General features: G+C 41.5%; 1 protein-coding gene across 1 annotated transcript; it reads left to right on the top strand.

The window, feature by feature from the left end:
• The first annotated feature begins 1868 nt into the window (after nucleotides 1-1868).
• On the top strand, nucleotides 1869-26118 carry LOC139344822 (sodium/potassium/calcium exchanger 3-like). Its single transcript, XM_070983215.1, has 17 exons — nucleotides 1869-2348; nucleotides 8251-8361; nucleotides 16174-16250; nucleotides 16408-16482; nucleotides 16581-16665; nucleotides 17082-17185; nucleotides 17267-17341; nucleotides 17435-17460; nucleotides 19859-19912; nucleotides 20021-20163; nucleotides 20259-20419; nucleotides 20497-20734; nucleotides 20958-21124; nucleotides 21280-21394; nucleotides 21482-21594; nucleotides 21759-21824; nucleotides 22482-26118. Exons 1-17 carry the CDS (start codon nucleotides 2246-2248, stop codon nucleotides 22590-22592), a joined length of 1824 nt encoding a protein of 607 aa, XP_070839316.1. The 5' UTR covers nucleotides 1869-2245; the 3' UTR covers nucleotides 22593-26118.
• The last annotated feature ends 83 nt before the right edge of the window (nucleotides 26119-26201 follow it).

The raw sequence follows: 26201 nt of genomic DNA, 5'->3' as shown, positions 1-26201 counted from the left end.
CAAGTAGTCTCTGTTCCCCAAAACAGACAGTCACCTTCACTTTTAACATTTTTATGTATGAGTAACGTACGAGCTGAGGATGAAAAAATAAGACAGAAAAAGGAAAAACTCAAAGAGAAACCTGTAGTGGCAAAAGATATATCCTCCTTCCTTTTTTGCTTCAGGACTTCAAATCTCATTTGTCTCAATAGAAGCAAAAAATGAATCCAATGTTTCATGTTTGAAATAGATAACATTACTGGATGTCACTTGATACAAGTTATTTTGTGTTGGAAACAAGCCATGTCACCCAGCTGGTAGATTGTCCACTTGTTTATGTTAATAATAATAATACTATATTAAGTAAATTGTCTGAAAGACATTTTCTGGCAGCTCACAGGAGAAGGGAAGCTTCAAATTCTCCTCCAGCTGGGTGCAGGCTGCAGGGGGTGGACACAAGACACACAATCCCTGCAATTTAATGCAATTGAATGCAATAAATAGCACCTTCCAAGCCAACAAACAAAATATTATAAGAACACCCAAATTTTTCATAGAGGTGAATCAACACCTCTCAGGCAGTCTCAACAAAAACCTCACTGGTTGCACCTGATGGCACTGCATCATACTGTATTATCACTATGAGTTTTACTTCAATGACTCCATCACCCTCTCCCATCCTCACCACCTCACATCAGGGTGCTGTCAGGAGTGTCTGGCCAGCCATGTTACAACCTGGTTCTGGTATGGAAACTGTTGTACATCAGACCCTAAAGTGAGGAGATCTGAGAGGACAAGTGGGTCCTCCCTCCTCAAAAAGGTCTATTTCCACCAGTTTCACTGAAGAGGACCGTGTGAGTTGGAAACTGGCTGTCAATTTAAACTATGAATAAGAATAATAATTTTAAATGTTGCACTTTAACGGCACACTGTGGAGCCTTTGAACACTAGTAGCACTACGGAGGAATGTTTTTAAGAGCGGGTCCCTCTGACCTCAGGTTGTCTTTGGAAACATCTTTTTACCTTCTTTATAAACTAAGGATGCAGAATTTGAAAGATGAGCATTTTGACACACATCAAGAGTTCAATGAAAAGACTCCACCGTGTTGCATTATGGGAAGTGTAGGACTGAAAGTTTGAAGCTTTAAGGACCAAGGAGCAGGACCAACTGGACCAATTTTTACAATTTGACACTTTTCTGAGATTTACTCTTATCTGATTTAATTTTGGCCATTGAATTCTGCCTCCTGCTTTAAGATGGACAGTTTACCTGCATGCATCCAAAGGCCACTCAAAAGTGATCAATACGGCTTGGACTACAAACAGACTACAAACCAGAAAGCTTCAGATATCAAAATCATGTCCCTTGCCCACAGATTCTGCGTTCACATGCATCTGTTCATAGAGATTAGTACCAACAAAATGATTTCAAGCTGCTCAAGTAGTTGCATAATTTTGCTTTTAAGATTTTCTGAACAGATTATTTTTTGTATACATATTTTTAAGATAACAATACATTTGGTGGTTGCCACTCTGAGCTCCACTGCTGCATATTTTCCATTTTCCCTGCTCTATTCACGCCCAATTAACTGAACCAGGTGTGTTCAGCCAATCAAGAGCTAATTGGATGTGGGCAGAGCAGGGAGAGGTGGAAAATGTGATGCAGTGTTGATGATGCAGTCCAGGACCAGCTGTTGCACTGGGAGGCTACAGGTGTTTGTCCACCCCCGTGCTGTATGTTTTAACGCTTGGGAGTGAATCCTCTGTTAGCATCTCAGCAGGGGTCCACAAGCTCAGAAAGGTGAAAGCGTCGCACAGTTTTATTTCTACTGAACAAGCTGTCCCCGAGTTTGTCGCCCCCTGGTGGCCACACGGAGGGATAACACAGCATAGGCAGAGAGATAGAGAGAGTGTGGGCACAGAGCTCAGAGCATGTCGCCTCCTGTTGCTGCTCCTCACTGTGGGATCTGCAGTCGACCTTTCAGACTGTACACATGAGCGCTGAAAGCTTTTGTTACGCGTCCACTCGCTATGTGCGACCCGGAGGTTTGGCGGAGTGAAGCGGCGCAGCGTCTGCTCTGAGCCTGGAGGGGGAAAGCAGGCTCCTGTTTGCGGGGATTTTTTGACACAACTTGGCAGACAAGTCGCTCGCTGCCGCTGCTGGAGGCGGTGGTGGTCTGCGCGGAGCCGCTTGCAGAGAAAGTGTGAAACAAGTGTCAAGGAGAGAGCAACAGATGTTTGTCGTCGATATGTGGCCGGCTGAGGAATGAGAGCAGCAGCGAGGCACCGGCGGCCCTTCCAGCGGTTCTGCTGCTGTGGAGTCGGGCTGGTCGCTGTCATTTGGCTCGCTCAGGTCATCCAGGCACCAGGTGAGACCTTAATATAGACATACGGGCTGCGCGCGCCTGCCTGCTTGCGTGCGTAATAATGATAATCCTATGGACATTCTTAGATGCAGGCTGGAAACTTAATGTAATATTGATATAAAAAACTAGTTTAGAATACGCTGCAGTTGCTGATTAGTGTGTAAAGTATGCAAATATTCTGCATGTAATAGGAATTTACAGACATTCATGTGTGTGCATGCCCTGACGAGAGAAATGCAGCGAGATCCCATATTAGAATAAAGATGATCAATTATTAACTCGCATGAACGGTGGATGTTGACAATGAAGAACCATACAGAAAGAACAAATCAAAAGGAATCCAATATATGTTTTTTTAAATTTTTATTTATTTATTTTTTACACAATCTAAATTAGATTCGTATCAAACTGCTGTCAGGAAAGAGCCACGTTCATTAATGAAGTAGAAAAATGCTGCATAATCCATGTATTCAGAGCACAACATGTGGTGCTTTGTCTTCATTTGGTGCAAAGATCCAATATACTTCCCCTCTAATCCATGGATCCCCTTTTGTATGCAATGGAAATAAATGTGAATATACTATATGCAGTGTGTCTGGTTCAGAGGTGGCAAGTGCTGATTCCTCCATCAAAATGAATTCAAGCAGAGTTTAAGCAGACATTACTATAACATTCAATTGTCTAAATAAGAAAGAAGGCAGGTGCAGAGGTTGATTACTGTCAGCAGTAACAGACAATACTGCATGTCAGACCACTGAAGCCCTGTCATTAAACTTTACATTTTTAAATCTTAGTTCAGTATTTTCTACCATTTTCTGACTGCTAACTGTCTCCCAGCTTCTGTTCACGCTGCAGGAAGGTGACAGTTTGTGGATTGCATAAAGCAGACTCAAATTGTGGCGTGTGGAAATCCAATCATTGGGGATGAGTACAGTTACTGCAGATTCACCAGGCCGTCATTGGATATTTCATCTTTATCTCAGGAGAAATGTTGTGTATGACTGCGGATGTCAACGGTTCATTTTTTGTGGACGTGTTCGCCTGATCCTAAAATAGGTTGCCTGCCATTTTAATTTCTGCCTTTTCCCAGGCTGTCACTGGAGCTAGGCATGTGTTTTTCATTCTCCTAAATGAATACTTGTTAAATGCAGATAATTAATAGATACATTCATTTGTCTTGGATTGTTTATGGGAACTGTCATCTCGTTCCATTCATAACACTATATAACAAAATCCCATACGCAACACATCTGATTGACATAATTATCATTTTTTGATTTTCCTCATAGGCTGATTCCTCATCAGTCCTGACAGTAAAATAAACTTAAAAAATTGACAGTGAGCACAAAACATCTAGAATAAAAGGATATGTATTGTAGTGAATGTTAGTTAAATTATAAGATGCACCGGTCACATCGGTATTCATTAATAGCCAGAATGAGGTAATTTTTTTCTTGGCTGTAATTGAAGTCTGAGTTAGATACTTTAACGTCTCATCTAGCAGCATTGCACCTAAAGGCATCACACACACCCTCCTCCCTACAGCTCATTATCCTCTCATCACCTTCACTGATGTGGTCACAGACTGTCACACACACTCATCAGCTGCTTCAGCGCCAGCAATGTTTTTCCCCGTAATCCCGTGTGCATTACAACGATATGAATGAGTGAACGTTGGTTTTATTCTATTGGGAGCGTTTGATTTGCATTGAGGTTTCATCGTAGATTTGCACACCGTCCTTTGTGGAAGAGTGTCTTGGTGAATGAGCTGTATCATTAATATTTATACTTCACCTTTAAATTATGAGTGTGCCATCACCCAGAAGAGGTTTTTTGAACCAAGACCAAGGCTGCTCAACTTATAAACCATATAAAAGCACAGGGCAAAGCATGTGGTCTGCTGTTTGTAATGGCGACAGGCAGGTTACTCTCTCAACAGGTGGAAAATATTACGCATACTGCAGCATCCTGAATACCAGTGCTTTCAGAGCCATTTATGGATGTGCTGATCAGCCATTCAATATTAATATCGGATGGATTCTGGCAAAATAACCACTGGATCTGAGAAAAATAACTTACAATGAAAGTAACACCACCAGTGTGATGAAAAACTGTGAACATTGTTGGACTCAGTGAAGGAGTATGAAAAACTTCATCCACACTACAGCAAAGCAAAGCTGATAGCTGCAAATAAAACTAATAAATTCAACACACTTCTTTGTTTGCAAAAAATGAGGTTTCGATGCTTAACTGGCGAACATTTTATCTCCAAGATATCTGTCCCTCGTCTGTACAAGCAAGAAGTGGATTCCTCTTGAAATGTGTTTAGAAAAGGCAGCAGCACAGAGTCTGACACATAAAAACAGCTGACACATAAAGATTCTGTGTGTGTTCCATGTTATGACGGTCTGACAGCGCACTGGATAGACCCAAGTTTAGCACTGATGAAAGGTTAGACAGTTTCGTCACTCAAGAAAAAGCTTCCAACGGGGCAAAAATGGCTAGCTGATGTTAAAGCTGCAATAATTGATATCAGTTGCCGTGGAAACCAGCTGACACATTATCATCTTTTAATGGTGCAATGTGTGAGATATGGCCAGAATTCGAGCTTAAAACATTAAAGTTTTGGGCTGGTAAACAAACAAACAAAACTAGCTTAAGCATTCTAATATATTCTGTAGAGCTCAGGGGTCAGCTGATAATTCTCTGCAGGTTTGAGCGACCCCATTCACATACGTGTGATCCATTCTTAACATGAAAATATTGATTATATCCACCGACATGTATAAGTCTCTGCCGCCATAATGTCAAACCGCTATTTGTGGAATTTGAATGTCTCTGACTTTAGCGCCCCCCAGTGGCGATCCACAGAGTTGAATGGACGGAAAGCACATTAAATTGAACTAATTGGGCTCATTTTTCTGCAAATCTGAACTTCACAGGTGTTGGTATTGGTTGTACGAGATGGCAGCAGGAGCAAGACATGACCAAATGTGTGAGAATACTGATTTGAGCTTTGGTTTTGCAGTTTGGGGTTTTTTACTTTGAACTTGGTATTGTCTGGGCTCAGATGTTTATATTTCTGTGGGTTAGATCCCATTTAAGGTCGAATCAAATGCTCATCAGCTCTCTGTTTACTGCAACATGACACTTACTAAATGTTCAGTGTGAATATCAGTGGAGAGCCAGAGGACTGCACTGTTGTCTACGTGGAAATGGAGCTCAGAGTGTTGGACTGAAATACAAATACCTGCATTGCCACTATTGAGGATTTCACAGTCGGAGACATTTACTACCACAGACTGCAGTCTTGCCCTGTGGAGGCAGTGAACCTGTTTAGGGTAAGATGCGAGGAAGCCGGTCTGTCCGGTCGATGTTTGATTGATGGGATCAAATGTCTTGTTTCTGCTAAAGAAGGAGACGACAGTGGTTTGTCCTTCCTGAAGGGAACAGGTGATAGTGTGTGGCTTTGGACTTTCTTGCTTCAAATACCAATTTCTTCTTCCAGGGCTTGTAGAAATCAAGTAGATGCTACGATTCAAGGGTCCGCAGAAGTTACTCCATTTGGGCCACGTTCTGCATGTTGTAGAAGATGAATTAATGGGCTTTCATGAATAAATGTCATAACATTAAGCATTTGGCAATATGTGATGCAGAGATTCAGCCTGCAGGTTATCGGCAGTCTGCATTATTATCCTGAGTCAAGTGTCAAGAGATGAGTTATGAATTATTTATTTACACTTAACATTACGGTATTTACACTTACCTTTTTGCACTCAACCAGCGTGTTTATGTTGAGGAATGTGGCAGCAGGATTAAGGTATTTCCAGACAAACACCACATTTCATCTTTCATCAGCTTTTATCACTGATCCCTCTGTAACCTCTTCCCTTTATGTTTACATTCTAGGCCTTTCACAGACAGACTTATCGAGAGGAACAATCACTTTAATGGTACAGCTAGCGTAAAACACCATAGATCACCAAAGTGAAGGCAGTGTTGCCAATTGCATGGAAAGTGTGTCAGTTTGTGATCTTTATGTTCAACTTGTAATTGTTTTACAGTGGAGGTGGGCCACCTTTAACATTATAGAAATGAATACACTTTTATCAAATGAAAAAAGAACAAGCTATTTATCACAACAAATGCCAAATATTTCATGTGTGGCTGTTGTTTAGGCTGTCATATACTAACTAAATTGATCACAAGACAAGAGGCGCCAAGATCTGGGTGGTTTACCACCTCAGCTAAACAGTTTCCTGGGGGAAACACTATTTAGTGTTGGCAATACCAGAACCCTCAAACTTACTGGAAGATATAAAGGCCTGGAAAGGAATCAGAGAGTCTAACTTTTGTAATGACAACCGTCTGGGAGACAAGTAACACATGTAGGTTGAATTTACAAATGCAAGCAAATGAGGACTTGCTAAAGTATTATTTAAGGAGCCTATTTATGTGTAAATTAAGTCATTACTGTCAGATCAGCCTAGGGTTACATATAAATTATGTGAGGTGTTCAAGAAAGTAGTTTATATATATTGTATGTAGTCCTGCTGGGAGCCATTTCTTTCTATTGGGGTTGCAAGTCACCATTATTTGCACTAAATGTTAAGTTTTTAGATGGATTGATTGATAATTTAGTCTGTAAACTGTCTGAAAGTGGTAATTTTCCCAGTGTGATGTGTTCAATTTCCATGTTTTTTCCACGTTTTTTCCATATGACTTATGCAATCGATCAGCTGTCAGCGCAGTTCACTTGACTGATGGTTTAGTCAAGTATCCATTGCTGCGCTAGTCGGTGTTTATACGTCACCATGTTAAGGTTGGCTTGAGTTAATCAAATCTGAATCTGGCAAAAGAGAAGAAGCATCACATTTTTTTCACTTGTTCTTTTTCCAGTGAGATAAGATGTGATTTAGGGGTTGGAGACTTCTCCCAGTTATAAGTGTGAAAGGGGCGCAGAGCCATCTGTGGCAGAAACCCATTTGAATTTCACACGAGTCGAACTCTTCTTGATGCCTCAACATGAAAGCCTTCATGTCTCCTCTCAGACGCGACCGCTGCCCTCGCAAAATTGGCTCATTGAGCTGTAAGGTACAAAGGGACACTACAGCGGCTGGCAATCAGGAAACGCATCGCACACAGACACCAAGCTGCCTCATGAATAAAAGGACGGTGTGCAGCACAGAGCGCAATAACCGCCTCACTATCTTCTTGCCGCTTGTTGGAAAGATCTCTGTGGGTGGTGGTGGAGGATAGCTGTATTTTTTTTTCCATTGGAGAGATGATAAGACAGATCTATCTGTGGGGAGTTCCTCTGCTGTCACCGTAGTAAAGCCGTTAAATCTGAAACCCACACAGAGATTAGCTATTGAGGGGTGAAATACAGAGCTGAAATACACACCATAAAGATTTCAGTGCTGATGGCTCAGGACAGCTGACTGAACATGCTGCTATCTCCCAGAGCCAGAAACCCGAAACTACAGTCTGATGGGTCCTCGCATGCGTCAGAAATAACTCTGGAGACAATATGTGGATGCTAGTAGTGGCCGTCACAATACTTTAACAATACTCAGTTGATTTTCTGAGGGTTAGCAAACACTTTTTCATTTAAAAGCCAAACTATCAAAACAAGAAATGGATTGCTTCATTATTATAGTTACAAAATCACAGACCAAAACAAACCATTTTAAGACATAATCTTGGACTCTTGGAAACTACTGGGCTGCTTTCATTTTTTAATTGGATTGATTGATGCCCATCACATTCTACCAAATCTCATTTTGATGTGTTCAAATGTCTTGTTTTGTCAGACAAACAGGCCAAAACCTGGAGAATGCTGAAGCCTTTTAAGTGCACCTGGCTGGTTTTGCACTTAGATGACTCTGATGTTGTTTCGTAACAGAGACCGAGTCTTCTGGGCTTTTGCCAGGCGTGAGCGATTGGGCGCCACGATGGACTCGCAGGCTGATGCAGGAGAAGACTGACAACCAGAGCCTGGATCAGCCCCGAGCAGGTGAGTCACTCCTCTGTACCTAGATAGATGCCGTCTGTTCCTCCAGGTCAGAACAACAGACTCTCCCAGCCTGTCTGCAATACCTGCTCGTCATTCAGCACAGGGCTGGGCAGTATGGATAATATCTTGCATCGCAGTGTATGTGTGATGTTATATCACATTATTAATATGTAATGTGATATTTTACATTTTATCAACATTGAGAAAACTGAGAAATGTCTGTTTTTCAAACATATCCAGTGAATTCAATACCTGATTGTATTATACAGAGAGGTGTTTCTGTTATCTAGCTGATTGATATGAATGAGGTGGGCAAAATAATAGAAACACCTCGCAGGATATAATATTGCCACAGTGTCTACATTATTTGGAATTAAAAGCACTTAACAAGACCATAAGAGCTGCAGGGTTTTCACCATATTGGTGAGTTCATTTGGGCACTCAGTGTTTTGAAGATGAAGGGAGTCAGTTGTGGCTTTAGTAATGTTTATACGTGCCTGTGCGTCATGTATGCAGGTAAACAGGGAAGGCAGAGCGAACCAGAGATTTCATCTGCCTCTCCCCTGCAGGTGAACTGAAAGGTCATGCGGACAAAGCATTGTGTTATTTGTCAAGAGCATGTAGTCTGCGTCAAGCCTGTGCACCGAAAGACTCGAGGAGACAGGAGGAGCACATGAGAGGAGGCTGCCACTTTCCTTTGCTTCCCGGGTCTTGATGGCACCCTGAATAGTTTGGACGGACTCAAACTGCTGTTCATGAAATTGTCGCTGAGACACGCAGCCAATCGACAGCCATAATCAGAGCTCTGTTTCTCTGGTTCCCAGGCTAATTAACTGGCCGGCTGACACGAACCACATTCATCACAGATGACAGTTTTATGATTAAAAATTCAGATCGGAGAGGAAATCTCTTTATTGTTGTGGGGGAGAATACCACAGAGCAGATAAAATAACACGGCTGCACAATGAAAGATCTTCTGTCTTACTGACAGAATACATTTCTCTGCATCATTTGCATTTACTCTGCGCTGATATTAGGCTGTCAGTCACAATGCTGTATTGTATGCAAACTGCACAGTTATTGAGTACAAAACTTCAGGCTTATTGTCTCAGAAATGAATGCAAATCAAGTTCCGCTAACAATATAACATGCAAATGGCCTGTTCAGACCACACTCCTGAATACCAGCTGAAGAATGCTCTGCCTGCTGAGGGGGTGCAACCCAAAAATATGCACACACAATGAATCATTTTAAGCTTTTAAAAATAGACTTAAGTGAAACACGCTTTGTTGACATCTCCTGCATGCATGTCTGCATGTGGCAGCAAAACACAGTGAATCAAAATGCCTGAGAGATTTCCCAGCACTTAAAAATGTATTTCGTCCGTCACAGTAGCTGGGAAAGATGAGCATGTCCGGCCATCCTAATTTATTTGCCAAATGTTTATATAATGTACATCTGGCACTTCTTCCATATCTAAGGTTTGACATATATGTGCACCAAGATATTTGTTTGCTCCAGAGGTGTCGCCTTGATGCCGAGCTGCATGCACTTGTGGTCAGTTATCGACTGTATGATGATACATTTGAATTTCATATCACCAAACCTCAAATCTCTAAGCCATTGTTTAATCTTGAGTAGATATATAATAAACAGTTCAAACTCCTGATAATCTCATTTGGAAAATAATTCCTCAGCTCAGTGACATTATCACACGGTTGACACAGTACAGGCACCTCACTGTCCCGCTGGCTAGCACACATCTTCTTCTGTGACATGGCGTTAAAGGTGTTTTTTCTCCACACTTGAGAAAACAAGACTCACAGTCTCTCTCTCTAGCAGCCCCCCATTATTTGCTCTCCATTTGTGTCTTGCTACCTGATAACACACTTAACCTTTATTGAGTTCCTGGTTTGTAAACACATCGCCCTCGTAATCTCTTGTAAAGACACGAGCATACTGCGGGGTAGATGCTTCACTGCGGTAATACACTGGAGATGAGCGGGCGAACAAAAAGCTGGACAGGTAGTTTAAGACACGCCAGCGGGCACGGCTCCTGGCTCGGGTTGCCGCCCTCTTCCTCAGCAGGCCGCCTGACAGTGATTGCATAATCTGGAGTGTGATTAAAAAGCCTGGCCTGGACCTCGGGGATATTATCTTGGGGATTGCACAATAACGTCCAGCCCCAGGCTCTTCTTTCTCTCTTTTCATCCCTCCACTGCTTAACAAGATGGAGACAGTGCGACCCGCCGTCAGCCGACAAGCCTCGGAGACCGTTGTTGCTAGGCAACTGAATGCTAAATTTTGAAACCCAGACAATTCTGTCTTTCAAGCATTAAAAGTGCAAAGCAAAGAACTAAAAATAGACTGAGCGGAGAGGGCGGTGGGGGCGAATGAATCCAAATGATGTAAATGAAGTAAACGGCTCGTACTGTGTTTGTCGTCGAGGATTGTTGATGATGATGTTTATTTTGGCGAGCGAGAGTCAGCTGAGAATAGTATTTTTTCCACAGCCATATCTTCGAGGTTTTTATGGGAAAGCGTTGAGAAAGAGAAGCTGGCAGATAATCTAACAGAAACTGTCTTCAAGTGGAGTTGGGCTGTTATCAGAGCAGTGAGATGATGGATGCCTCACAAAGCAAACAGCAGTTCATTTGACCATTATTTGAATCCCGCTCAGTCCCTTTCACTACCAGCCCACAAAAATGACATTTAAGGAACAGAAGGCAGAGTTTAAAAAGCCTTGAGTGTCATTAAAGAGAAGACGTTTCGCTGTTTCCTCAGATCTTACCTTTTATTTCCTCGCTCACCGATCTGATGGGGTTGATCAAGCTGAGAGACGAAGCTACGCCCCAAGCATTTTTTTTTTTTTTTGCTGTGCACGTCTGTCACTACAATAACATGATGTTTAGTGTATTTATTGACAGGCGAGGTGGTTGGTGCGGCGTGAAGCCCTGCTGTCGTTTCATCAGCGTTGCATTCAACTGCCTCAAAGGAAAGCAAATCAAAGAACAAATGCATAATTGAATTTACATTACACACCTGGATGAAATATTTATTTTTTTGATTCCTCATGAAAAATGCAGGCTTATTGCAGAGGTCGTTGTGTGTGTGTGTGTGTGTGTGTGTGTGTGTGTGTGTGTGTGTGTGTGTGTGTGTGTGTGTGTGTGTGTGTGTGTGTGTGTGTGTGTGTGTGTGTGTGTGTGTGTGTGTGTGTGTGTGTGTGTGCGTGTGTGTGTGTGTGCGTGCATGTGTGTGCGCATGCTCGATACGCCAAGGCCGGTTTGGTTGATGCATGATACAACTTTACTCTGTGTGCCAGTCGATACCGTAGCTTGACTCCAGGACACCCTGCAGACTCTCTGATCGATAACATTACTCTGCACCGCCCACTGCCCCTTCAATCAGCGACACTGAAGCCCCCCGCAGCAGATTGACTCATAAAGAGCTCAGCCCCTCACATCAGTGCTGCTTTCACTGAGTGGAGATGTCATTTGTAATACCTTCTGAAGAATCTGCTCGGCATTGAGCGTATACTTAAAGGTCTAATCTGCAGCGCAGCCTTCATTGATCTGGGCTCAGATAAAATACACATGATGGCACAAAATCTGTCATCAGCAACCATAACGCTGCAGTAGGAGCAGATCACGGAAGACTGTGCCTTTTTTAGGGTTCATCACTGCATTTGCTGTTTGGACTTAAGACTAGAGCTGTTACTATACGGTCAAAGTTAGATTACAGTAAACTGGTAACTGGTTGATGTCTGGCCGCAGTTTAAAATAGGCTACAGTGTTTTATAGCTGGCATAAATGTTAAAGTGGACTCAACTGAAAGCTAATAAACTTTCATATAGCAGACAGTCAGTGTGTCGAGACTGATCTTGTGTTGTGTAATGGGTGCCTCCTCCTTTTATAATGCTGCAGTTAATATATAAACATGTAGCTCAGTGCTCTTTTCCTATCACTGAGTCATTTTCTCTTCTTATCAGTTTTTTATTGATCTGTTCTTAACAAAGTTCAACCAAGCGAGGAAACATCTGATAATCATCATACATCTACCATGTCTGCTCGTTAGCTATCAATAAAGCCTGAAGTCTGAGAAATCTAAACTAAATGAGTGATTTCATGATGCACAAGAGAAACAGTGAAAACTAATCGAATAATGAATCCTTACAGCCCTTCCCCTCTTCATTTAACACTCCACCTCAGTGATCATTGCAAAAGACATTTTATTGACTGAGCCATTTTAATTAATGTTTTCCATAGCGACATACGCTCTGCATCTGAAATCCCACATGTTTTTGAGGCTTTACAAACCATTGACAGCAAATGTTCAAGTTGGATCCTTTTTTTTAAAGACTGTCCACACAGAGCTCTGAACACATATTTTAATCTTTGATCACAACAGCCATATTTCTTCCTGTCTGGGGGTTGGCCCATATAGCTCCACTACTTAAAGTTAAAGGATACAGATGATCTAAATAATTACAGAACAATCTCCAAAGTATCTTGTTTGCAAAAGTCTTTGGTAAATAACCTGCTCAAGGTATTTCTTTCAAGTCACTCTGGATTAAGTCTACACCAGTCTGGGTTTAGAGCTAATATCAGCACTATTTCAGCCATAATCACTTTAGACAATAAGAAACATTGCGCTTTTTGTAAATCTGTCAAAAGCATTTGATACAGCTGAGCATCCTTTGCTCTCGTGAAGCTTATGCAGTGTTGGCCTTCAGAACTGTCTGAGAGACTTTAGTGTGTGTGAAGTGAATGTGAATCTAACATTGAGAGAGTTACTGAGTACAGATACCTTGGCATCTGGCTTGATGATAAATTTACATTACACCATGTAGACATGTTGCTCCATCCACTCTTAAAGCCCGAGACATGGTCTATCATTCTGCCTTCAGATTTGTCCCTGGTGATAGCTGTGGTACTTCTGTTATATCCTGAATGATAAGGTGGGTTGTAACATACATTGCTACCACCTTACATCTCACTGATGCTGGATTGGAACTGTGGACCCAATCAGACTCACTCATATGTCTGGCTTATGGCTTAAGGTCCCTTGAGCATGAACTGGATTTGAAAAGCCAACATTTTATTTCAGTGACCTAAATCCTTGGAATGATCTCCAACACTAAAAATCAATACTCTTCTGACCTATGGGCAGTTTAAACCCATGCTCACAAACCTCCCTGCTTCACAGTGTAACCGCTTCAGCTGATTTTCCTTTATTCTCACCATTGCCTATTTATTTTCAACTTGTCTGTAACCCCACATCAATGGAAAGGGGGGCAACATCAGTGGTTCTTCAAGTTTACATAAAGGTGTGAAAAGAAATGAAATACTTCTATTTAATGATAATAGAATTTATTACTAATGGACATAAAAGGCTTCCGAGCATTTCCTACAAGATAGTCCAGTTTATATCTTCCTCCTTGAAGAAAAGATCTTTTAAATAAGTTTTGGTTTATGAAGTTGAATAAATTATAGAATAAGTGTTTGTTTAGTTATTCAGTCAGTTCATTAAAGCTTCACATTTGCCCCGTCTGCGTCCCGCTGCACAGGAGGTCATGTCCAGTTTCTGTGCGGTAGACGTTAGAGATTTGAAGAAATATATGGAGCTATGCACTTGTGGATTATCTTTTAAAGAATCTGAGTATTCCAGCTTGTGAAGGAAGGAAACGAAGATATGCGAGCTGCTGTGAAGACTGTGACAGACAGAACTGGATCAGAGGTGAACGACTTGTGGGAGCGTTTTGCAATTCTGGCAGTGAAGAGACACCAAGCACAGAGAGAAGTGATGTTAGAGGTCTGAGTACAGACACAAGAGTAACCGCACATCAACACTGCAGCCCAGATCTTTCCTTAATTCACTGAAGCTCACTGCTCGAGCTCTCATTACAAAGCTACTGACTTATCAAGCTGATGGCACATCTGTCTTAAATCCCTGAGTCGGGAAGTTGCGCATGTGGGATCATCTTTAACCGCGGTGTTTCAGTTTGTGGTCTGCTGTTGTGAAACCGCAACATAAGAGTCCTGGCAAAGCGCATTCCTGTCCAGCAGCCTTCAGCAAACCAGTACACTGTTTCTGTCTCGATGGCGTCCTTCCCCCTCCCTCACCCTCTCAGACCTCTCCTGAGGGTTTGTGAGGAAAAATAAATATTTTTAGAAATTGCGGTCCAGGGCTGCTGTCACTTCTCTTTTTTTTCGTTGTTCATAAACCCTAACCATGGGAAACACATATTCACCTCCCCCTTTCTCACTGTTCACGCAATTGCCTTTGGCTTCCTACTGCCACCCATGAAAAAAAAAAAAAAAAAAAAAAAAGCCCCCAGGGAGAGGGTCGCCATAGCAACTACCTTCCCCAGAGCAACTCCTCAAAGCATCCATCTGAGCTACATGTCGCAGGCCCACGTTTCCACCAACAGAATAACCTGAGAGTCTGTGCTTTGGGGCAGGAATGAGACTCGAAGGTTTCCAGGGCTGTTGGACAGGACGCAGAGAGCAGAGGAGAAGAAGAAGAAGGTGAAAGAAATAAAGCCACAGAGAGAGCAACAGATGTCCAACAGCTGATCAGCCCGATGGGCCGCTTGAGAAGACGCAAACAGCGCTGCTTCGCATTCAGGCTCCCTCTTTCGTGCGATAAGATGACAGAAAGTTTACATGCTAAGCCTCGATGATTTAGTGGACGAGCCCTGCCATGCAATAACAGCTGGCACACAGAAAACGGGCCTCTTCCTCTCAGAGAGCAGAAAGCAGAGACGCAGCACCCTGCCAACCTCCAGGAACTCACTTCAACTCGAACTTGAAAATGATGCACAAGAAGCATCCACGCAGGCGGCGCTGTGCTCTGGCACAGACACAAATGTTTAAACATCACTACACAAACATTTACATTTTCCAGCTGAACATAGCAAATTACTGTCCCCTCCTCAGGACCATATGGCCTCCTCCTCCTCCTCCTCTCTCTCTCTCTCTCTCTCTCTCTCTCTCTCTCTCTCTCTCTCTCTCTCTCTCTCTCTCTCTCTCTCTCTCTCTCTGTCTCTCTGTCTCTGACACATCAGCGTCAAAGATCAAATCTCATATCCCCGATCACAAGGGACCCTCTCTTAATCCATGCAGCCTGTTGTTCAGTTTCCATGCAGCCGCGGTGCAGCGTGCATCGTGACGGCTGCTCTGTGCTCATTGTGTGCCTGTCGAGCCACAGTTGTCTCACACAGCAGAAGAGCTATTAATAGCTCCGTGCTCCCCAGTAGTTTAAATTCATCCAGCTCGGCTCAGAGTTGTAAATTGGAGCTGTACCACACTCTCGAGGCCCTCTTTTGTAAAGTCGAGGGAACAGAGGGAAGCTAAGCTGTCATTAACTGCTTGTTTTCTGTTACACTCGAGGAAGGACAGGAAGCAGCTGCCAGTTTCACTTCCTGTCACACTCAGATGCATGACTCTGTGTCTGCATGATGATGTTGTAGGTTGTACCACATCTGTAACGAATGGTGTCTGAAGTTAAGACACACAGGATGATAACACTGAGTTTTAATCATGTTCTTCATCTCTTTGAGTTCATTTTGAAATGACAGGATGTCATTAAAGATGTGGACACTCTGTCATTGGAAGGAAACAAAGCACATCGTGATATATTTCATTTGGTGAATGTAAAGGATGTTTCCTTTATTTGCGTGCTTTATTGTCAAATATGAACATATGTGCTATATCAGTTTTTTTCTTCAGTAAATAGGTGCTGATGTTTTGCAGCTCAGAAATGAAATGAGTGTTTCAGTTGCTTATCATCGTGTCTGTCTCCCCCTCGCAGCCATCCATGAGTTTCCAGAGGACATCTTTACCAAGGAGCAGAGGAAGAAGGGGGCTGTGCTCCTGCATACGCTCTGTGTGAGTATTTCCCACAAGATCGCCTGAAATCTGCATTTTTTTTCTCTTTTATTTAGCTCCTTGACTGACTCATCACTCATCATTATAAGCAGCACATATTACAAACCAAGACGTTTATCATGAAGAGTGTGTATGTGTCCCTCCTCTCTCTCTCCAGGCCATCTACATGTTCTACGCTCTGGCCATCGTATGTGACGACTATTTTGTCCCCTCCCTTGAGAAAATATCTGAGGTGCATCAACAGCATCAACCAGTCTGCATATATAATTTTCATAATTTCATTCATGTTATTTTATTTTGCTCAGTTTTTTTTTTTTTTTAATCTTTCAGAACCTGCAGCTCAGTGAAGATGTGGCCGGGGCGACATTTATGGCTGCAGGAAGCTCTGCACCAGAGCTTTTCACCTCTCTTATTGGTTAGTAGCTCAGCCAATCAAGACCAAGTGACAGTTGTGGCAGGCATAAATAAAGCATGCCAAAATTAGTTTTCACTCACCTTTGATATTTTATCAGAGAAATGCTGGAATTTGAAAACCTACAGTGCCGAAATCATCCAGGAGATGTCAGCAGAGTGTTTTTTAAAAGCTCTGAAGGGACTTTCCTTGTGCTAATTCCTTGTAGGTATTTTGTTGGAGGTTAGTGACTAAGAGCTGGATGGCATGTGTTTCTCTGCATGTGTGTGTAAATCGAAATGAAAAAACATAAGAGCCAATTGAAGTTGATCGGGGATGACAGACTGCAGGGATTTCATCTGACCTGAAACCAAACAAAGCCACACACTAAATGCACACACATGACTTCCTCCCCTCCCCTCTGTGTCACCCACCCTCAGGCGTCTTCATCACCAAAGGAGACGTTGGAGTCGGCACGATTGTTGGCTCGGCTGTCTTCAACATCCTGGTCATCATCGGCCTGAGTGGGATCTTTGCAGGCCAGGTAGGAAAAAACTTCCCCACATCTTGCATGCAGTTGTTCCTGAGCGTCTGGACACCAACATTTCAAACCTTTTCTCTGCAGACGGTGGTCCTAACATGGTGGTCCCTTTTCAGAGATTCCTCCTACTACATCCTGTCTGTAGTGACGCTCATCATGGTGAGATGTGCTTTTAATCAAAGTGACCAGTGTGTGTTAAGCTTTCATTCCTCCACATTGTGTTCTGAAGAGTCCTTTTTTTCCTCTCTTTAGGTGATCTATGATGCCAGAGTGGTCTGGTGAGTTCACTTGAATCAGACTGAATTCTGTGCTTTAAATAAAGAAAAGAGGATATTGTGGTATTGTATATATTTTCCACTGTTTTCACACATATTAGCTGCATAAATGAGTTTGAATTTATCTTTGGGGCACAACATGTTGGAAAGGTCTTGGGTAACGTGATGATAGTCAACAGAAGACAAGCTGACATTTCTGTTAACGTTCACTCACAATCACGTTGTTTTCACACTGATGAGAATGATTGAAAATGTCACTTTATGCCAAATTCACAAATGTATTCTGGTAAAAATGTACTGAATGTATCAGACTCTCTGCATAATATTCACTGTGGCAGTGGTTGAAAGTAATTAAGCACATTTCCCCAAGTACTGTACTTAAGTATAATTTTTAGGTGCCTTACTTGAGTATATCCATTTTCTGCTACTAAAGAGGCAAATACTGCACTTTTTACTCCACTGCATTTATTTCAAACCTTTATAGTTACTTTGTAGATTCAATAATAATACAGATGTAATAATATAATATAGAAAATAACAGATTATGGTGACCTATGGTACACCTTTACCAGCTGGAACATTAAAGTAATGAACATAGAAATTCATCAGTACTTATAACACAGTAGTTTGGCTATTCTTCATAATGAGTACTTTGATGTTAAATACTTTCATTTAAATTTAGAATGCAGGACTTTTACTTGTATTTTTACACCTTAGTTTCTATACTTTTACACAAGTAAAAGATCTGAGTGCTTCTTCCACTGCAGTATGAACAGGGCACATTACCATAGAAGCAGTGCTGCTGTAGACATCTGTATTCACACTGACACAGATCTGCAAACTCAAAGGACAGCTTTGCATTTTGGTTACATTTGTACTCAACAAATAACAACACATATGAAAATGCATTCCCAGTCAGCCGTGGCTCATTCCAAAGGCAGCAGAGGTGACGGGGAACAGGACCAATTTAAAATCTGCTGGCGTGTGTCATCAGCGACAGCCAGTGCACATGCGATCAGTGATTTGGAGCTTAGCTGTTGGATTGATTTGGAAATAGCTGTTCAGTTGATTTCTTTTCCTTCTCAACAGGCTTGGGTCCTGCTCTTGATCCCTTTTTAGCTTCTTAGCTTCTGAACGTTTTCTACTCTGTCGACCTGAGGTTAAAAAAGCTGTTGTCTGTGCCAGTGGTTTTAATGAAAGAGTGGATTTATTCATGAACTTAATGTCGGCTGTAGCCGTGGACTCCAGTGATATATGGCAGACTGTTTATTGAATCGTAGCGTGCCAAGCCATGGTTGCTCTGGTGTATTTCACCTCACCACTCTTCTTCTCAATACACTTTGTCAGATTTGTGTTTCAGCTGACTTCCAAATCACTGCATGCTCAGAATATCTGAGATACGTGTGTGCACATGTGCAGCATCTATCCGACGCTCTTAGTGCTGTGCTCCATCTTTAAGCCTCTGGAAAATTGTTATAACTATATAACATTTTTCATAGGATTGTGATTGGTGCACAGAAATATGTCACCTTTCTTCTAACTGAGCCACGTTCACTTCAAACCAGCAAAAAAGACAAGAATTAATACACAAATACAAACATTCCTCATGTGAAATAAACCTGTTTTCAGCACAGAATGATAGATAGAAAAAAAGGTCTTCAGAGCCTTTGAAATATTAGAATTGTAAATTGAGCACAGGATTTACAAGGTTTTGGAGATATAGAAATATATGTTCCAGATAATGTTAATTGCAAGTAAAAAAAACTATCACCAGGAAATGGCTCAAGACAGAGGTACCTAAGTTAGTTCTATTTTTGGAGAAAAAAAAAGTGTAAGAGACAAAAATGATTGATGGATATGAGGATGTCTGTCTTAATAAAAAAAAGAATTAGTCAGAAATATTAGAAATTATAACACTTTTTAAATTTGTAATCACAAAGAAAGCAGCTTAATTATGAGAAAGAAGTGATAGAAATAATGGAGATTGATTTAATTTAATGATTTCCCATGAAGATTATGTCAATGCAGATAATAACAACTACTATTTATCCTCCTTCCACCAGCTTGTGTTTTTTTTTCCCATTTTTTCACTTTTAATCTAGTTGTGGAGAGATGCTGTATGAACTTATTGCATCTACATTTTCTGTGCAATAGATATTCGAAATAATCTAATTGTGATCAGAAATATTCAAGAATTAATTATATTTAATCCACATTATCCACACACTGTGAACAGTATCACTGCCGTTACAGTATGATTGAAGCGAGGCTAAAGGTTCACTTTCTGCCATCTGTTTTCTTTGTTGTTTTGAATGGAGGCTCACTCACCGAGCAAACACAAGCTTTGCGGCTCTGCGGTGTGTCACACCAGACTGACACAAATGTGCTTCTTGCTGTGCAGGTGGGAGTCCTTGCTCCTCATGACCATGTATGCAGTCTACATTGTAATCATGAAGTAAGTTTATTAAAAGACCAAATCAGTCATTCTGCCTCCAAACAAAACACACTCTGTTTATTGTATATGCTGTAAGGATATAAGCAAACAGTATCTGATCGATTGCAGGTTCAACTCCCAGCTTCTGGCGTTTGTGACACGTCAGCTGAGGAGCGGCAGGCTGTGCTGCCCCGGATCAGAGGACCACAGAGAAGACAAGGCGGGAGAGGACGCCTCTGCTTGCAACACCTCCATGGTGCTTCTCAACAAAGGTCAGCAGACGTTAGAATAATCCTGTCGTCTTTGCAGCTTTGTGTCCGTTCACTGCTGTCAAAGTCAGAAATCAAATATAACCACCTGTACACAGGCCACAATCAGGAGCCTCCTCCAGTCGTCATGGTGGATGAGCTTCTCATCCTCAACCCCCACAAGCTGTCCTTCTCTGATGCTGGCCTCCGTATCATGATCACCCCCCACTTCTCACCCCGCACCAGACTCTCCATGGCAGGACGCGTGCTCATCAGTGAGGTATTTGCCGCAAAAGTCAAACGCAAGCACATCTTTTCTGAGCCCTGCAACCAGAGCTTCCCACTCTCCTCTCGCAGAGACAGAGGCTGATCCAGAGTTCGAAGAACCAGCGGGACGGTGAGGCCGGCCCTGGGTCGCGAGGGGGGTCAGCCAGCAACAGCCTGAAGACAACAGCCTCCTGCAGTCTAGAGAACGGAGGCAGGGAACCAGGGACAGGAGACAGAGAGACAGGAGACAAGCTGGGGGTCGAGGCATGTCAGCCAGAGGAAGAAGAGGATGATGAAGATGGGATTTTCAGTCCCGTGCGCATACCAGGTGAGGACGATCCAGCACTAACAGATCTAACCTGTAATGTTTTTTATTATTATTATTTTTTAAGGGCTGATATTGGTGTAATGGTTCAATCAATTCTGTTGTTTTTCATGTTAATTTATTGTTTTTGAACAAAACTTCATTAGAAATTCTCACATGAACAAACTCTCCTTTCTTGGTTGACAGAAGTCCTTAAAATACCTAATTAAAAACCGGCTCTTCACAGGTAGCTGCTGTGCGCGGGTCAAGTGGGTGATCACATGGCCTCTGGGCCTCCTGCTCTACTGCACTGTGCCTAACTGCATTCTGCCACGCTGGCACCGCTGGTTCATGGTCACCTTTGTGGCCTCCACCCTGTGGATCGCTGTCTTCTCCTACCTCATGGTGTGGATGGTAAGGGGGCAGAATGACAGAAAGCTTTAATTCTGAAACAAGAAAAAAACCTGCAAACAAAAATGACCAAAAATCGATCACAGATGCTTCAGGTGGCTGTTGGTCTACTACAGCAATGCAGTTATGATCTACAGGTTTGTGTCCTGATGTTGCAGGTGACCATCATCAGCTACACACTAGACATCCCAGACTACATCATGGGCATAACCTTCCTGGCAGCAGGGACCAGTGTGCCAGACTGCATGGCAAGTCTTATTGTAGCTCGACAAGGTAAGAAAGCATAAAGCACCTTTTGCCTGTCGTCTCTGTGGTGCTTCAGTTCAGCATTTCTCTGTCACTCTTCCCGTCTCTTTTCAGGCATGGGGGACATGGCAGTGTCTAACTCCATAGGCAGCAATATCTTTGACATCCTGCTGGGTTTGGGATTCCCCTGGGCTTTGCGCACCCTCGTGGTGGACCATGGATCATCAGTATGCATTCATACTCTACAATACCAGTCTCTTTTTCTTCTTGTCTGTGATTGTCCTGGTTTAATGATGTCTCTGTGTGTGTTTGAGAGAGCCTTCGTAAGATTTGTGTTCTCAATCCTGTTAGTCAAAAAAATTGTTATACCTCATTGTCCCCTCCCCCACAGGTCTTCATAAATAATAAAGGACTAGTGTATTCTGTCATCCTGCTGCTGGCATCTGTGTTTCTGACGGTGAGGAAACACCACGACGCACCAAATGTTGCATAGTTGTTTTAATATCTGTTGTCAGTACGCAAAATAATTCAGTATAGGTAGATTTGAATTCAGTTCAAGCCATGTTGTAGTATGTTGCATTGTTCATTCAATATCTCTGCTTTCAGTGGCTTTTAATGAATCAAGAAAGACAGATTGCATTGAGCTTGAGAAGCTTGTGGAACAGAGGCCAGCCTCAACATGCCATCACGACTGGCTCTCATTATCAGTTGATTAAAGCTCATCACATACACATTGATATTGACGTATATGTTGGCTCATGTGGCTGATACATTGGGGAATAACAATGTGGAGCAGCTAGCAGCTAATAAATCAGATATTTACCTCAGGAGCAGGTGCAGAGTAAAACAGCAGGACCTGCACCTGTCAGGTGGCCAGAAGCACGAATCCAAATGAATGTTAACGCTGCTCCATCTCTGCTGTCTGTGTTAATAGCTAACTTTACAATATGTCATTGTTTACATCTTGTTGCACTGACCCCAAGCAGTGAAAGAATAAATGAATGCAGGTTTAAGGGACACTTAGGAAAATGACTGACTTATTGGATATTGGCCTCAAAATCAGTGGTGTAACCATCGTTGTGGCTCTTCCTCACTGCTGTCTCTCTGCTTTCAGGTGACGAGCGTTCATCTGAACCACTGGAGGCTGGATCGGCGGCTGGGTCTGGGCCTGATGTTTCTCTATGCCATCTTCCTGCTGTGCTCCATCCTCTTCGGGCAGATGTAAGGCCTTAAGGTCAAAGGTCAAAGCTGTCAGACAACATGCTGAGTACCTAAAATAGAGTAACATCGTTGTTGTGTTCCTTGTGAGAGTTTTTTCTGTGCACCTCCGTAGGATTCACTAAGGTGATACTGTACACATGCAACCACACAAATACACACTGACGTCTTTTATCAATAGTTTCCTCCTTTTTGTACAGTCTAGTGTTTGAAAGCAGTCAGTCTTCAGTATCCAACTGGGTGGCCTATCAGAAAATGTAATGACATGGCAGATGGAAGCCTTAAACAACAATATGAAACAGGAAGTGATGTCACAAAAAATGTGATTAAGAAAACAAATGTTCTGGTCCTCATCAGCTAGCTTGTTGCATAATGTTGATAATTCAACACCATATAATTATTATTATTATATACCATAAAAGTCATATTATTATATACCAGAATATTATTATTACTATGTACCATATGATTATTATATGCTAAAATTTCACCCTTAACAATGTTGGCATTATATTTTGTCTTTTTATTTGTGAATATACCACATTCTTTGTCAAAACTTTCAGTTTTAGAAGAGTCACCTCCTGTTAAAGTTAAGCCAAGTCAGTGCACTAGCCAAATAACACCCTATAAATGTGCTTCTGGTTGCTACTTATTTAAAAAAATTATATATCACTATTTCATGAAAGCAATAACTCATTAGAAATTCAGATTTACTGCCGTTTTATAGACTCAGTATAGTTTTAACTGTCTAAAAGCACATATATATAGGCTCATACTCGTTGACAAACGTACATTATGCCAATGACACAAACGTCTCGTGCTTTCAGGGACTGTCGCTTCTTGTCATTGCAACTCTCGTCCACTGTTAAGCTTACTTATTTATATTTTTCACGTTTGCGTTCTCAACCCTGCTGCAGCTGAGCGCCAGCTCGATGAATTCACCAACAGCACAGCAAAAAAGAAGTTTTTTATAATAGAGAGTGAGTTCATTTGGCTGCATGTGCTCTGCTGCTGGATCTACATATTGTCTCCCCAGAAGTGTTCAATAGTGTGTATGTCTGACATCACTAATCGGTCTGAGCGGGACATGCGCAGGTAGACAGCTGCAGGTGGCATCAACTGTTGAACAAAGTTACCTGATTTGGAATTTATATATATTTATGGAATATATATATATATATATCCTTTAATCTGCCATGTCATGCTTGATTAATATTGTCTGTTGGCCTTATGTTTGAATACCCTTGTATGTTTTGAATGTATACCCTAGCTGACTTTACCAGTAGTGTGGAAATATTTACATGCATTCAAATGTAGCAGGCAGAACTGAATTACAGCCTCTGAACAGACAGTGAGGTACTTTAGTCCTACAACAAAGGACACCGTGCGTGTGTGTTTGCGTGTGTGTGTATGTGTGTATGTCAGAAGACTTGTATAACAGAAACACTGATACGAAAAGGCACATTATTGTGACAATATTTTGAAGATTTTGCCTCACTGCTTGTAAGCAAGTATTGGTACATCTTAATGTACGTAAAGAGATTAACCTAGTGTTACAGTATTTTTAGAGGTCTTATTACTATGAAATCTAATATATAATGTACTTCTATGAGCATCACAACCTTTGATGACTTTGAGTGCAGGTTAGTTGTAATACTTCATGTTTAGGTATGACAATCGATGTTTGTATTGTTTCGTGTACATTTTATGAGATTATTTCCCTTTGGTGGAACATTTTCAGGACAGACGCTGCACATTATATGCACACACATACATGTGTTTGTGTTACAAATAATGCTGCATATTCCATATTCATATATTTCTGCTGCCCCTCTGTCCTTGAAAATTGGCTATTTGGACACGGATAATACAATGAACTCAAGTCGAAATGTTCCACCAAATCTGGGCAAATTGTTTTGTCTTTTCTTCAAATGGCTGTATAATTATTATCATTGTCTACTTGACAATACTTTTTACTGTTTGTAAATGTTTAATTTACATAGTTTTACAATAATGAATGTCAGACAGAGACTAGTTTTGTGGTGTTTTTGATATTTTTAAAAAATACATAATGTAAGCCTACTTGTGAACTATTGTAACAGGATGAATGCATATTTTGTCTGCTTGTTGAGTGGAATACGAAGGCTGTAATGTGAGCATAGCACTCCGTTTATAATGAATTCAGTTGCAGTTGTGTCTTAAAATCTTCTCAGCGCCAAGATTTTCTTTTATTTCAGTATTGATTCATTGACACACTCAGACAATATAGCTCCCGTTTACAGGTTTAAATGAAGTAAACAAAGCGCACAGCAACATGATTTTTAGGTGGATAGAATATTCAAATTTGTGAATGTACAAGCAGTTAATCTGAGTTTTTCCTGTTAGCTGAAATTAGTTTTCACTTCAGACTGACACAGTTTATTGAAACCATTCACACCTTTTAAATTCTTAGGGAATTGCAGCAGGTAATGAAGTCAAATGTTTCTTGTCAAACAGGAGAAGAAATGCACATTGACAGGAAGTATGCCTTTTCCTACTAAATGCCTCAAAAACATTTTCTTATCTACTGTATTATTCATACTTTGTGTTTTAGAGTTTAAAAGTGGAGCTACACTTAGACATACTGCTCAAAAGTCATGCTGTGAGGTTTGACATCAGACCCCATCAGTGCATTTTAATGGGTGACTGATGTGCTGTTAAAATGTAATAATCATCCTTTAACTGGCCACATCCCAGACAGAACAGCAGGTCGTAGGTGGCTTATTCTAATGCCTGTTGCATGCCCGTAAAACTGTTAATTAGCACTGAAAAGATTATTTGAGCTAATCAACGGAAAATCAATCAACAAATATCCTGATAATTAATAATAATAATTCATTGTTTGAGCAAAAAACACTCACTAGGTACAGCTGCTCAAACACAAGGATTTGCGGCTCTTCTCTTTCCTAGTCGACCAATCAGCCGTCATACTGGGAGACTTGGAGATTTGGGAGATAAAGATGACACTTTTCACTGTTTTCTGACATTTTATGGACTGACCAATCACTCAGATGGAAAAGATGAATCTGCGATGAAAGGCATTGTTTGTTTCCTGCCCTTAATTTAGCTTTTTTTTTTTGTAAGCATTTGGTTTTGCGTTCTCTGAGGTAGAAACTGTGTCTGTGTATCCTCACTATCTTCATCCTTATTAAACATCCTCATGAACCTCAACCATCAGTAACTAATTGTGATTTGCCAGAAGATGATTCACAGCAGTTTTTAGAGTGTTCTGTCACTCAGCTGTCGGGATTCTCTGCTGGAAACTCTTGTATTCAAATCCTGTAGTAATCTCATTACAGTGGTCATGGCTACAGAGAGACAACAGCACCAAACCAAACAAATGAACTGTTGTGTGTTCACAGCAGTCAAAGGATGTTCTGTTTATTCTGCTGTGATGTTGGAGTAGAGGTTGAGTTGAAATTTATTGCGTAGAGGTCGTATGGGATCATAGAAGACTGTTGTATCTTGAGTCCAATAAAAAACTGTGCAATGACAATTCATCTCTTTCACCTGTTGTTTTCTGTAGGTAGCAGTGATAGTGAATGGACAGAGGTGCAGCTGAATGATTATGAAGAGG

The sequence above is a fragment of the Chaetodon trifascialis genome, chromosome 16, assembly GCF_039877785.1.
Source record: "Chaetodon trifascialis isolate fChaTrf1 chromosome 16, fChaTrf1.hap1, whole genome shotgun sequence".
NCBI lineage: Eukaryota > Metazoa > Chordata > Actinopteri > Chaetodontiformes > Chaetodontidae > Chaetodon > Chaetodon trifascialis.
This window is presented reverse-complemented; position numbering and strand designations above follow the sequence as displayed.

Coding starts and splice junctions, on each gene's coding strand:
- LOC139344822 (XM_070983215.1), top strand. CDS start 2,246: ATGAGAGCAGCAGCGAGGCACCGGCGGCCCTTCCAGCGGTTCTGCTGC. Junction 8,362..16,173: donor CCTGGATCAGCCCCGAGCAG/GTGAGTCACTCC, acceptor TCCCCCTCGCAG/CCATCCATGAGTTTCCAGAG. Junction 19,913..20,020: donor GTCTACATTGTAATCATGAA/GTAAGTTTATTA, acceptor GATCGATTGCAG/GTTCAACTCCCAGCTTCTGG.